The 12591-nt window shown below is 46.4% G+C and overlaps 1 protein-coding gene across 1 annotated transcript; it reads right to left on the bottom strand.

Moving 5' to 3' along the window:
• Positions 1 to 3003: 3003 nt before the first annotated feature.
• LOC106582485 (uncharacterized) lies at positions 3004 to 12503 on the bottom strand. The gene is made up of 2 exons (XM_045704882.1): positions 12419 to 12503; positions 3004 to 6704 (listed from the first exon to the last, which is right to left on the bottom strand). The coding sequence occupies exon 2, from the start codon at positions 6602 to 6604 to the stop codon at positions 3923 to 3925; it is 2682 nt and encodes an 893-aa protein (XP_045560838.1). The 5' UTR covers positions 6605 to 6704; positions 12419 to 12503; the 3' UTR covers positions 3004 to 3922.
• Positions 12504 to 12591: the final 88 nt, after the last annotated feature.

Here is a 12591-nt window from a genome sequence, read left to right as displayed (position 1 = left end):
TACAGTTTTTATTGGTCTTTTCCACCGGTTAGCTCCCCACTCACTACTCCAAAATCCCCTCTGGCAAGACAGCTACAGTACAAAAGACAACCTACCCACTGCCACCCACGTACATGCATACTGGAAGCTCTGTCAATACACACATATGGTTTTTATTAAAGCACACACACTCACAAAGCTGCTTACTCGGATATATTGCTGAATTGCAAACAGCACACACTCAAACAGTGCCTAGTGAAAGTCTTCCCCAACCCTTCACACAGCTTTTCACATTTTGCTGCCTTTAAAATTCAAATCTAAAAAGAGATTGAATTGGATTGTTTCCTACAGATCTACACATATTCACAGTGAAATAAAAAAAATATATAGAACATTTAATAAATACAATGTAATAAAACAATTTGAAAAAACGAATTATGTCTTGATTGCATCTGTCTTCACACCCCAGAGTTAATACTTGGTGGATGCTCCTTTGACAGCCATTACAGCTATGAATTATTTTGAAAAAGATTCTACCAACTCTGTACAACTCTTAGGGCAATATACACTACCGTTCAAAAAGTTGAGTCACTTCGATTTTTTTTTTTTTTTTTAAATAACATGAAATTGATCGGAAATACAGTGTAGACATTGTTAATGTTGTAAATGACTATTGCAGCTGGAAACGGCTTATTTTTTATTAAATATCTACATAGGCGTACAGAGGCCCATTATCAGCAACCATCACTCCTGTGTTCCAATGGCACGTTGTGTTAGCTAATCCAAGTTTATCATTTTAAAAGGCTAATTGATCATCAGAAAACCCTTTTGCAATTATGTTAGCACAGCTGAAAACTGAGGTGCTGATTAAAGAAGCAATAAAACTGGCCTTCTTTAGACTAGCTGAGTATCTGGAGCATCAGCATTTGTGGGTTCAATTACAGTCTCAAAATGGCTAGAAACGAATAACATTCTTCTGAAACTCGTCAGTCTATTCTTGTTCTGAGAAATGAAGGCTATTCCATGCGAGAAAAAGCCAAGAAACTGAAGATTTGGTACAACGCTGTGTACTACTCCCTTCACAGAACAGCGCAAACTGGCTCTAACCAGAATAGAAAGAGGAGTGGGAGGCCCCGGTGCACAACTGAGCAAGAGAACAAGTACATTAGAGTGTCTAGTTTAAGAAACAGATGCTTCACAAGTCCTCAACTGGCAGCTTCATTAAATAGTACCCGCAAAACACCAGGCTCAACGTCAACAGTGAAGAGGCGACTCTATCCGTTCTTTTACCCATCTTAATCTTTTCTTTTTTTATTGGACAGTTTTATTGGCCAGTCTGAGATATTTTCTTTGCAACTCTGTGTTGTGTTATGATGCATCTGTGATGTTTATCCTGGATGAACACATTTAGAATTTTCACAGTTTTGAGGTTAAATCCTTTAGTAACACGATGCATTAGCAGGAGATATGCAACATCTCGCCATTAACAAACACATTTACATGAGGACACACAAACTCCTATTCCCACTGTGAGAAAAGGAAGCAAACAACACTACTCATAATTGATCACTCAATACCCCTATTTTTTTCCTCCCAGACCGAGAGAGTGAGAAACAAACACCATTTCAGTATATAGTAGGGCATAGATTGTAATGGATCCCATGGGACCCACAGGCTGTTGTGTTGGATATTAATGAGAGAGGGAGTGGGTTTCTGTCTCAGGGATGATTCTATAATAATAATAAAAGCTATTTAGCAGACTTTGATACAAAGTGATTTTGTGCATATATTCATATTTCGTATACAATTTATGTATGGGTGGCCCTGGGAATTGGACCCTCTATCCTGGAGTTGCCAACTGAGCCATGCCTCTCTAGCCTCTGGAGAAAAAAAACAGCACTGCCAGGAAGATCCACAGTCTCAAAATCCCATTTACCCCCTGCAGACAGACAATTATTGTCCACGGTGGGTGTAGAACAGCAGCACTAGTGCAATCACGGGCTCTTTATATTCCAGCCAGGCAATAAACGTGACGTTTAAATATTACCGCTTTGCATTTTACATCTCCAGCAGAGGTGGATGTGGAGGACAGTTGGAACTGGTTTGCATCTCGTTCTTCACCCTGGCTGTGTGCCCCAGCTCTAAAACATGATGTTTACAGGATTTTCTCACACTCTCACCTCGCCCTTCACGGTCCAAATTTACGAGCTTCACCTGCTCAGAAAGTTGTCTTCTGCCTCCTGGGTGGTGCAGTGGTCTATGGTGAACTCTGGGTTTGAGCCCAGGCTCTGTCGCAGCGACCGGGTGCCCCATGGGGTGGCGCACAATTGGCCCAGTGTCGTCCGGGTTAGGGGAGGGTTTGGCCGGCAGGGATATCCTTGTCTCATTGTGCACTAGTGACTCCTGTGGCGGGCCGGGCGCAGTGCATGCTGACCAGGTGTATGGTGTTTCCTCTGACACATTGGTGCAGCTGGCTTCTGGGTTGGATGTGTGCTGTGTCAAGAAGCAGTGCGGCTTGGTTGGGTTGTGTTTTGGAGGACACATGGATCTCGACCTTTATCTCTCCCGAGTCCATACGGGAGTTGCAGCGATGAGACAAGACTGTAACTATTACCAATTGGATACCATGAAATTGGAGCAATTTTAAAAAATGTAAAAAACAAAATAAGTTGTCTTCTAACGTGGGTGAAACAATTTTTTTTTACAGAAAAGGTCATATCTGTAGGGTCAGACGAGTCTGTAGGGATTCCGTTAAGCCAACACAGTAAATCAATCATTTAGGGTGGAAGTGGGGAGTTGATCTGTGCACAATGCAAACGCTGCCAAAAAAACATGAAAAGCTAAAGTTGTATTGATTAAATATGCAGATAATGTGCTGGAGAAAATGTGCTGTTATGGGAGAGATTTGAGAGAATGCCAGAGAGGAAAACAAGTAATTAAGTTCAAAAAGAAGATAAGCCCCGAGACTAACTACAAAAAAAAAGCTAACACAAAAATAACACACACTTCTTGATGTGTCATGATGCCTCTGATGTTTATTCTGGATGAAAACATGAGCATTTTCACACTTTAGAGGTTAATCCTTAGTAACACGATGCAGCGACTTCCTCTGTGAGACATCTTTCATATCGCAGACATTCAGAAACACACACACACACACAAACGAGTAAGGAGAGGAGTTGGACAGCAGTGTCATTGTTGGAAGTACTAGAGTTATTTATCACAGTAAATCCATCCTAGAATGGAGAATATGCATGTGGTGTTTTTTTTTTGCTGTGAGAGAAAGACAAGCTGTGATTGAAGCTGAGTGGGAAGGGAGGTATACAGCCTCCAGCCTACAGTTTGTCACGCTGTCAGAAAATAATGACACGACAGTGTGGAAAATTATAGAACTGTTCCCCAGATTCCAGAAATACTAAGGACAACTGTGACTAGATTCCAGATAACTCAAGAACCTATATATTTTTTACACAGCAAACAGAAAATCACATTGAAATAGTATAAGAATCTTCTCAACTTTACAACATGTGAATGTAAACAATGGTAAGCATTTATGAGTGATCACATGACAGTGACGCTGATGACATCAGTTTCCAGGATGTTTGTGTTTACTCTGATTACAGTGCCCTTGGGAACTACTGTAAACTTTGATATTCCAAACGGTTTGATTCTAAGGAAATTGGATTTTGATGTCTCAATGCTGACATCTACAGGTCACGATTCGATCATGTACGTTATCCCTAAGGGCTACAGACGGAGAACTTTGTACACGGAGAACAGGCTAGCTGAAATGACAGGAAATAATACTCTACACTTTGTTACTTCAAAAACAGTTCACATTTGGTTAGGTGAAAAGACAAGTCTCAGCATAAAACAAATAAACATGAAGTCCCCTTCTCATAATTCTGTGGGAGTGTTATTGCTGCACAGTGTTCTGATGACATCACTTGTACTGGTAAATCTTGATACAGTGGTGCATGCTGTCTGACACCACTAGATGCCCCTCAGGAAGCAAGGCCAGGCCTCGTGGGCTGCTCAGCCCCTGGGTGATTATAGGCCTGCCTACCCCCTGGGCTGGGTACATCACCACCCTGTGTTGCCTGCCCCAGTCCACCACCACCACGTCTCCATCCCTGTCTATGCAGATCCCCCAGGGGCTGGTCAGGACGGGCCCCATGCCAGCACACACCCCCAGGACCCTCACCGTGTTCCAGCCCGGCTCCAGCACCTTGACGCAGGGCTCCCGGCCCGTCTCGCTACCCCTCTCTGACACGGCCACCAGGCCAGAGCTCAGGCAGGCAGCCACCAGGTAGGGCCTGTGGAAACCCGTCACCACTGTGCGCTCCAGCCGAGAGCCTGTCTTGGGGTCCAGCTTGAGGGTGGTCAGGGTGCCTTTCCGGATGTCCGCCACGAGGAACTCATCCAGCCGGGTCACCGTCACACCCCGGGGGGCCTCCAGCTCGTCCTTGGCGGCGCCCATCCCCAACCCGCCGAAGGTCTGGAGCAGACGGCCGTGGCGGCTGAACACCAGGAGTGCACGCTCCGCTGCGCAGCTCAGAGCAATCAGACCCTTGGCGTTGACGGCGATGTCGAAGTAGTTCCGGCAGCGTCGGACGGAGCCCTCGGAGGTCGTGGAGGTCACCTGCTGGAGGACGTTCCCTCGCGGGTCGGTCACCTGGACGCGGGCGTTCCCACAGTCCACCACGAAAAGCTGCCCCTGGGGCGTGGCGTGGACCCCGCTGGGCAGGGTGAGGTCGGCACGGCCGGAGCCTTGTTTACCAAACTGACGGATCAGACACCCAAGCTGGGGCTGGAGATGGCCTCTTTCCTCTTCCATCTCCGTCAGAGCAGGCTCTCCTCTCTCCCCTCTCTCCCCCCAGCCTCTCCCCTGCTGCTCCTGAGAGGCAGAGTCTATGACCGACATGGAGAGACACCTGCTCACCTGGCTGGTACTCCCTATAATCCCACTCTGCCTCTTGGCTACTGGGCCCCACACCCCAGAGTCTCTGCGCCCGGAGGGGCTCTGTAGACCCTCAGAGACGGTGTGTCCTCGGCTTAGTGTCGGGGGGATGGAGGTGGTGGTGGAGGTCAGGCTGCTCCTGTTCACCCTCCAGGCCCCCACATGCTCCCCCCTCCCACTGTTGATCAGTGGGCGGGTCTTGCGTGACAAGTCTGCCGCTGACTTGGACAGGCGGGGGTCGTGGTTCAGGGAGCCTCTAAGGCTGTGGTCTCGGGGGGAGCTGACTATGAAGGTGTAGCAGGAATCCAGGCTGTCGGCTGGGGAAAGAGGATGGCCAGAGTCCCCCGTGGGGCCCATTTGGTGGTCATCAGAGGACACGCTGAGGCACGAGTGAGGGCACTCTCTGGAGGTGAGGTCCATGCAGCTATAGCTGGTCAGTGGCTCCCTAGGACTGACCTTAGGAGAGGGAGAGCCCATTGTTCTGTAGCTAGGAGACGGCGATCCTCTGGGGAACTCACACTGTCTCACTCTGCCTCTGCTGTCTCCTCCATCCTGGCTGTCCAGGCTCCAGCAGGGACTGAGGCTGCTGTGCTCCAGTCTGCCCCCCTCTGGTGGGGAGCAGGGCTCACGGCCAGAGACCATGACCAGGGTGCGTTGCTTCCTCTTGCTCATGACCCCGTAACCCAGCCGGCCGCCGAAATTGTTTGTCCTGTGCCTCAAGTCCTCTTCAGAGTCTCCGTTGCTAAGCGACGTGGGGACGGCCAGGAAGAGGTCCTCTTCACGTGGTTGAGATATAGGGGACTCTATCTCCTCATCCTGGGATGACTCCCTGTCAGAGGGCTCCCTCTTAGGAGGCCAGCGTCTCCTTTTAGGGGATGACTTCTTCTCTTCTCCTGACTCCTCGTCACTCCTGGCAGAGAGGCGGATCTTTCTGACAACCCTTAGGTTCCCACTGCCTGTCGGTGAGGTCATATCCTGCCTCGGCCCAGTCCCTCCATCGGGGGTACTTCTCACTTCCCCTGCACCCCCATGCTGGGCATTCCCACAGTGCTCCCCAGAGTGTAGGGCACAAAACTGTCCCTCTGGCCCACAACCCCCCACATTAAGACAGAGGTTGTGCTCCTGGAAACTGATCTCCCCGAAGGTCACGACATTGGGCTGGGAGCTGGGTCTGAAGCTCACCTTCTTCAGGGAGAGGGAGATCTCCCAGGGCTGGAGGAGGTCAGCGACCCCTCTGATCAGGAGGTTCTGGTCGGGCCCTGTCTGGCCCTGACCACTTCTCTGGATCAGCTCCCGCAGCTGGGCGACCTTACGGAGCCTCTGGTCCAGCAGGGCCTGACTAACGCGGGCGGCCGCAGCATTTTCCCTCTGCAGCTGCTCCAGCCTCCGCTGGGTGTCCCGGTGGTCCTGCTCCACTCTCTCCAGCAGACGCCGCTCCTCCCTTCTCGCCCCTAGTATGGCACGCTCCAGCCCCCTGCTCACTCCCTCTGTCTCAGCCACCTGGCGCTCCAGCAGCCGTCGCAGCTCTGTCTCCCCCCGGGCCAGGTCACGCAGGGCCTGGGTGGCCCAGCAGGTCAGGAGGGAGGGGGAGATGGGGGCAAGGTGGTCTTCCTCTGGGGTCTCTGTGTCGGACTGACCCAAGGGACTGGGGCTGATGGGGAACATAATGGCAGACCTAGGGGTGGAGGCTAGGGTGTCAGAGCCACAGTATAAGCAGGCCTTCCTGCTACCAGATCTCGGCCTTGCAATGAAGTCACTCCTTACCCTGAGAGAAGAACAAGAAGAGAAAAAAAATGATCTGTTAAAATGTTTTGAATGCCTTTGACTTATGTCATTACATAGCATGTCAACTAATTACTGCAAAATAATCTGAACTCGTACAGTATTGACCCATGATCTGTGTTCTGGGAAATCTGTGCCATTTTTAAGAAGTCTGACTATGGCTGTCACATACATTTTGGATTCAGCATGTAATGTATGTGTGTGTATGTGTGTGTGTGTGTGTGTGTGTGTGTGTGTGTGTGTGTGTGTGTGTGTGTTATATGTTGTTAAAGACCTGCAGCATCCTGTTCTTGTATAGCTGACAGACTCATTGTGACAGGCGCCATATGCTGATCTCTCTACCGCAGGCAGACTCTTCAATACACTGTTCTCCCAGACACACAGGAAGTATATATTCTCAAACCTGCTGGACTTTCCTTACTGTTATCAACCAACACCATATCAACAGAACAGCAATATCTGTGCTTAGGGTTAGGGATTAGGGGTTAGGGTTAGGGTTATACAAAAATGTAAACGCAACATGTAAAGTGTTGGTCCCATGTTTCATTAGCTGAAATAAAAGATCCCAGACATTTTCCTTACACACAAAAAGCGTATCTCTCACAAATTTGTTGCACAAATTTGTTTACATCCCTTTTAGTAAGCATTTCTCCTTTTGCCAAGATAATCCATCCACCTGACAGGTATGGCATATCAAGAAGCTGATTAAACTGCATGATCATTACACAGGTAAACCTTGTGCTGAGGACAATAAAAGGCCACTCTAAAATGTGCAGTTTTGTCACACAACACAATGCCACAGATGTCTCAAGTATTGAGAGAGCGTGCAATTGGCATGCTGACTGCAGGAATGTCCATCAGACCGGTTGCCAGAATGTTATTTCCTCTACCAAAAGCCCCCAACGTCGTTTTTGAGAATTTGGCAGTACGTCCATCCGGTCTCACAACCACAGACCACGTGTAACCAAGCCAGCTCAAGACCTCCACATCCGGCTTCTTCACCTGGCGGATCGTCTGAGACCAGCCACCCAGACAGCTGACGAAACTGTGGGTTTGCGCAACAAAATAATTTCTGCACAAACTGTTCATGCTCACCAGACATTCACCCATTGAGCATGTTTGGGGTGCTCTGGATCGCTGTGTACAACAGCGTGTTCCAGTTCCAGCCAATGTCCGGCAACTCCACACAGCAATTGAAGAAGAGTGGGACAACGTTCCACAGGCCACAAACAGCCTGATCAACTCTATGCAAAGGAGATGTGTCACACTGTATGACGCAAATAAAGGTCACAACAGATACTGACTGGTTCTGATCCACGCCCCCACCTTTTTTTTAAGGTATCTGTGACGTACAGATGCATATCTGTATTCCCAATCATGTGAAATCCATAGATTAGGGCCTAATTAATTTTAAAAAATTAACTGATTCTCTTATATACTGACTTACTGTTCATCATGACAGAGAGACTGTCTTGTACTGTTCATCCAAGTCAGTAAAATAATTTTGTGCTGCGTTTATATTTTTGTTCAGTGTATATAAGCCAATTAGTATTGTTCCATGGAAGAAATTCCACCAAGACAATTTACCCCCTGCATGCAGTTACACATGTTGCCACACTGCAAACAGTACTGTATGTAGTACTGTATGTAGTACTGTATACCTATGGAAAGATGATATACAGTCGCTGTTGAAAGAGACAGTAGCCTGCAAGAGAATGGGGAAAAGAAAAAGAGGGAGGGAGGATAATGAGAGAGAGGGGAAGAGAGGGAGGGAGAGGAACTAGAGAGGAGAAGAGAAAGAGGGGAGGGAGGGAGAACGAGAGCGAGAGTGCATTGGCATTGAGAAATCTATTAGCATTTCAAATGGAGACAGAGAGTCAGAATCCTCTAGATAGGAGGGAGGTGAGGCTTGTCAGCCCAGAGAGGGAGGTGAAGCTAGTCAGACCAGAAAGGGAGGTGAGGCTTGTCAGCCCAGAGAGGGAGGTGAGGCTAGTCAGCCCAGAGAGGGAGGTGAAGCTAGTCAGCCTAGAGTGTCACCACCAAACATTTAATACAGGTCCCCAAGTCAGTGACATAACTCCCCCTTCTCCTCGCTTGGAGAAATTAGACATCACTGAGAAGAGCCTGGCTTTGATATTTTATTCATGAACTAGAACAAACTGACTATGAGAAACATCAGCGAAAGAAAGATGTTTGTTCTTCCAATCTGCCTGCTTGCTGTATTATGACAATAATGATGCCCCTGGGAACAGCCATGTGACGAGGAGATAGCAGAACGAAGCCCCTGGGAACAACCATGTGACGAGGAGATAGCAGAAGGAAGCCCCTGGGAACAGCTGTGTGACGAGGAGATAGCAGAACGAAGCCCCTGGGAACAGCCGTGTGATGAGGAGATAGCAGAACGAAGCCCCTGGGAACAGCCATGTGATGAGGAGATAGCAGAACGAAGCCCCTGGGAACAGCCGTGTGACGAGGAGATAGCAGAACGAAGCCCCTGGGAACAGCCGTGTGACGAGGAGATAGCAGAAGGAAGCCCCTGGGAACAGCCGTGTGACGAGGAGATAGCAGAACGAAGCCCCTGGGAACAGCCTTGTGATGAGGAGATAGCAGAACGATGCCCCTGGGAACAGCCGTGTGACGAGGAGATAGCAGAACACATGAATATACACAGTGGTGTGTATTTATGGATGCAAAGGTTTGCCAGGCTTCCCCAAAAAATTGACAAAAAAAATCTTTGTCTTTCTGTGTCTTCATAATTTTCCTTCAATTCGCAAGAGGCTTAATGTGTCATTGATAAAGCTTCGGAGCAAAACAGCGCCCCTCTATGTGTTGGCCATCTATCTGATGCCATCTGGTCCAAACAAGTATGACATTGTTTTAAATTTTTTATTTAACCAGGCAATTCAGTTAAGAACAAATTATTATTTACAATGACGGCCTACCCCCCCGGTCAAACCTGGACGACGCCTGGCCAATTGTGCGCCGCCCTATGGGACTCCCAATCACAGTCGGATGTGATGCAACCTGGATTTGAACCAGGGACTGTAGTGACGCCTCTTGCACTGAGATGCAGTGCCTTAGACCGCTGCGCCACTCGGGAGCCCCGAGTGTGAGTAATAGTGAAGGACATTTTTTTGGTGGGAAGGCTACCATATTTGGCATGACAATGACCGTATGATTTGACAAGACAAATCATTGTTGCCACCCGTAGCATTGAATGCAAGAGAAAGCCAGCAAGTATTTGGCCTCTCGATAACAAACAAAATAATAATAATAATAACAACCAATCAGCATTGAGCTAAACTGAGTGCGCTCAACCGTGAATGGTTCTGGCAGACCAAAAAAAAGTGTCAAGGGAAGCCAGTTTGGATTTGACTTCACTCCTATTGCATCGATTCAAGAGAAATACGAAATACGTAATACACAGAAACAACTTAAATTGTTGCATCTCGTTCAGTTGTCCTCCGGTTGCTAGCTAGCTAAAATTGTCCCTTTCCTAAATTAGCCATAGATGGTGATAGGGATTTGGACTTGTGGTTTTACTTAATTCTCCGTACTGGCCAACGATTATAACGTGGATTCTGACGCAACCATTAATTCATACATTGTGACACTGAGAGGATGGACGTTCAATGTAGTATGCTAATGTTAACTAGCTGGCCAGGTGCATCGTTGCCCATGAAAGGAAGTTAGGCTAGCGCGCAGGCATTTTATCCAGGTAGCCTAGGACAACAACAAATAAAAATGTAAGGCTGTACTGTGTGACAGAGTCATCGACCGTTTAGACAACATGAACGAGGGGAGGAGGATGGCATTGGTGTTTCTCTGCAAGTAGGAGGGATTCAACATGTTTTTTTCTACTTACACACACACACACACACACACACACACACACACACAGAGAGAGAGAGAGACACACAAATCAGAACCACAGACAGCCACATCATATTTGGCTTACGTTGATTGGGCTAAATCGTTTTTGGTTTCTTTTAGTTGTCACTGTATTAGACTAAGCAGAGGTGATTTGATGATGTTGAAATGGTGCTGGAATAGTGGAGGCAGCTCCTGTTTTAGGTTTTTTTCTGGCTTAGCTTCCCCAGTAATTTTACACAGGCACCGCTACTGACGCTATGTAGGAATAAATTATATCACTTTATAGACTTCTTAGAAATATATTTCTTTTTCTTGGGCAAACCACGGTGTAGGTATAGAAATCCTGTCTGGGAAATACAACACTCAGCAGATGTTATGGTAGTGCCTCCTCAGTGATCTTATCTTATAACACTTTGACGAGAGGAACTAAATGAGAAATCCAACTACAGTCTCTCCTCATTCAATTCTAAAATGGAAATGAAGCAATAAAAACTCACTCATTTGAAAAAAAACCTTTCTGTAAATCAGCAGACAGTCTCTAGTCATCAGTGGTGTATTATCTCAGGTTATATCAGGTGACTATGAGACACCCATGTTTGCTAAGGGTGGGTGTCTGTCAGAAAGGCTGCCTGTGTGGCAGTCGGCCTGTAGCAGTGCGAGTCCCTCTCTTGCCATCACAGGTTTCTCCTTACATTACCACCCTACATTATAGATGAGAAGGTCCTGTTGCTGCAACATCATGTTGTGTGAGTGATACACACACACACTCTCTCTCTCTCTCTCTCTCCCCTGACAGCCATACAGATGTAGGATCGTAATTTGATTACTTTTGTTGCAGGAAATGCAAACTTAGTAGTGTATTCAAAGGTTTAAAATAGGTTCTAAAGTTTGTATTTTCCACTTTGAAATGTCAGATTTGATTTGCCCTAACAAAAACAATGTATCAACCCCTACAAAAACTTCCATTAATTATATTCCACATTTCCTGTTGATGCAGGATAATTTTCCTGCTGAAGCAAACTGGCTCAAATGAAGTTCCTACATCTGTAGTTCTGTTGGTAGAGCATGGCGCATGCAATGCTAGGATAGTGGGTTTGATTCCCGGCACCTCCCGTATGTAAAATGTATACACTCATGACTGTAGGTCACTTTGGACAATAGCATCTGCTAGAAGGCATATCTTATTTCATCTGTAGGCACAACAAGTGAGAGGAGAATAATATTGTAAATAACTGTGTCTCTGTTATTTGTACTTTGGACACTGTTTGTATTTTATTATAATTGCTTGTCCTTTGAAGCATGAAATATAAATATATTTAGAAACATTTAAACCTTACTTAAAAGACACATTATGCAGAAATTGCTCTGCCATTTCCTGGTTGATAAAATTCTAATAGTTTGCCTAATTTCATTTAATGTGAAAAAAAACCCAAGCAACTAGAGAATCATTGTTCCATTCAAACCACTGTGAAATATATTTTCCATTACCAAAAATATTGTATTTTCAGCTGTTTGAAGCTGGTGCACAAAATCCTGACAGAGACAGTCTAAAGAGGCAAAAAACTAAATTCACACATAGAACAGATCTCCCGCGTCTTAGACTTGCTTTCAATGAGAATGACAGATCTATAACGCACATTTCTATGTGAATTTGGTCAGACTTACCTTTAATATATTTCACTAATTTAAACTAAATACATAAATGGCACCATACCCCAATTACCACTGAATACCATAAGCATTTCTTTAAGTTATATAATCTAAAGTCATGAACTGTCTGTCTTAAAAAAATATATTATGATATAAACAACAGAATTGCCTTACCTGTACCCAGGTATCCAACACCTGTTCCACCCCCACACACTGTTGTCCTTTATGACCACTCAACTCTAACGTTCTCTCTCTCTCTCTCTCAACTTCTCTCTTTTGTTTTCTTGTTTGGTGTTGCTAGGAGACAGCCAAAACTCCTCCAGTTTCCAACACTCCACACAAAGTGA

Source organism: Salmo salar, chromosome ssa21 (assembly GCF_905237065.1).
Source record: "Salmo salar chromosome ssa21, Ssal_v3.1, whole genome shotgun sequence".
Classification (NCBI taxonomy): Eukaryota; Metazoa; Chordata; class Actinopteri; order Salmoniformes; family Salmonidae; genus Salmo; species Salmo salar.
This window is presented reverse-complemented; position numbering and strand designations above follow the sequence as displayed.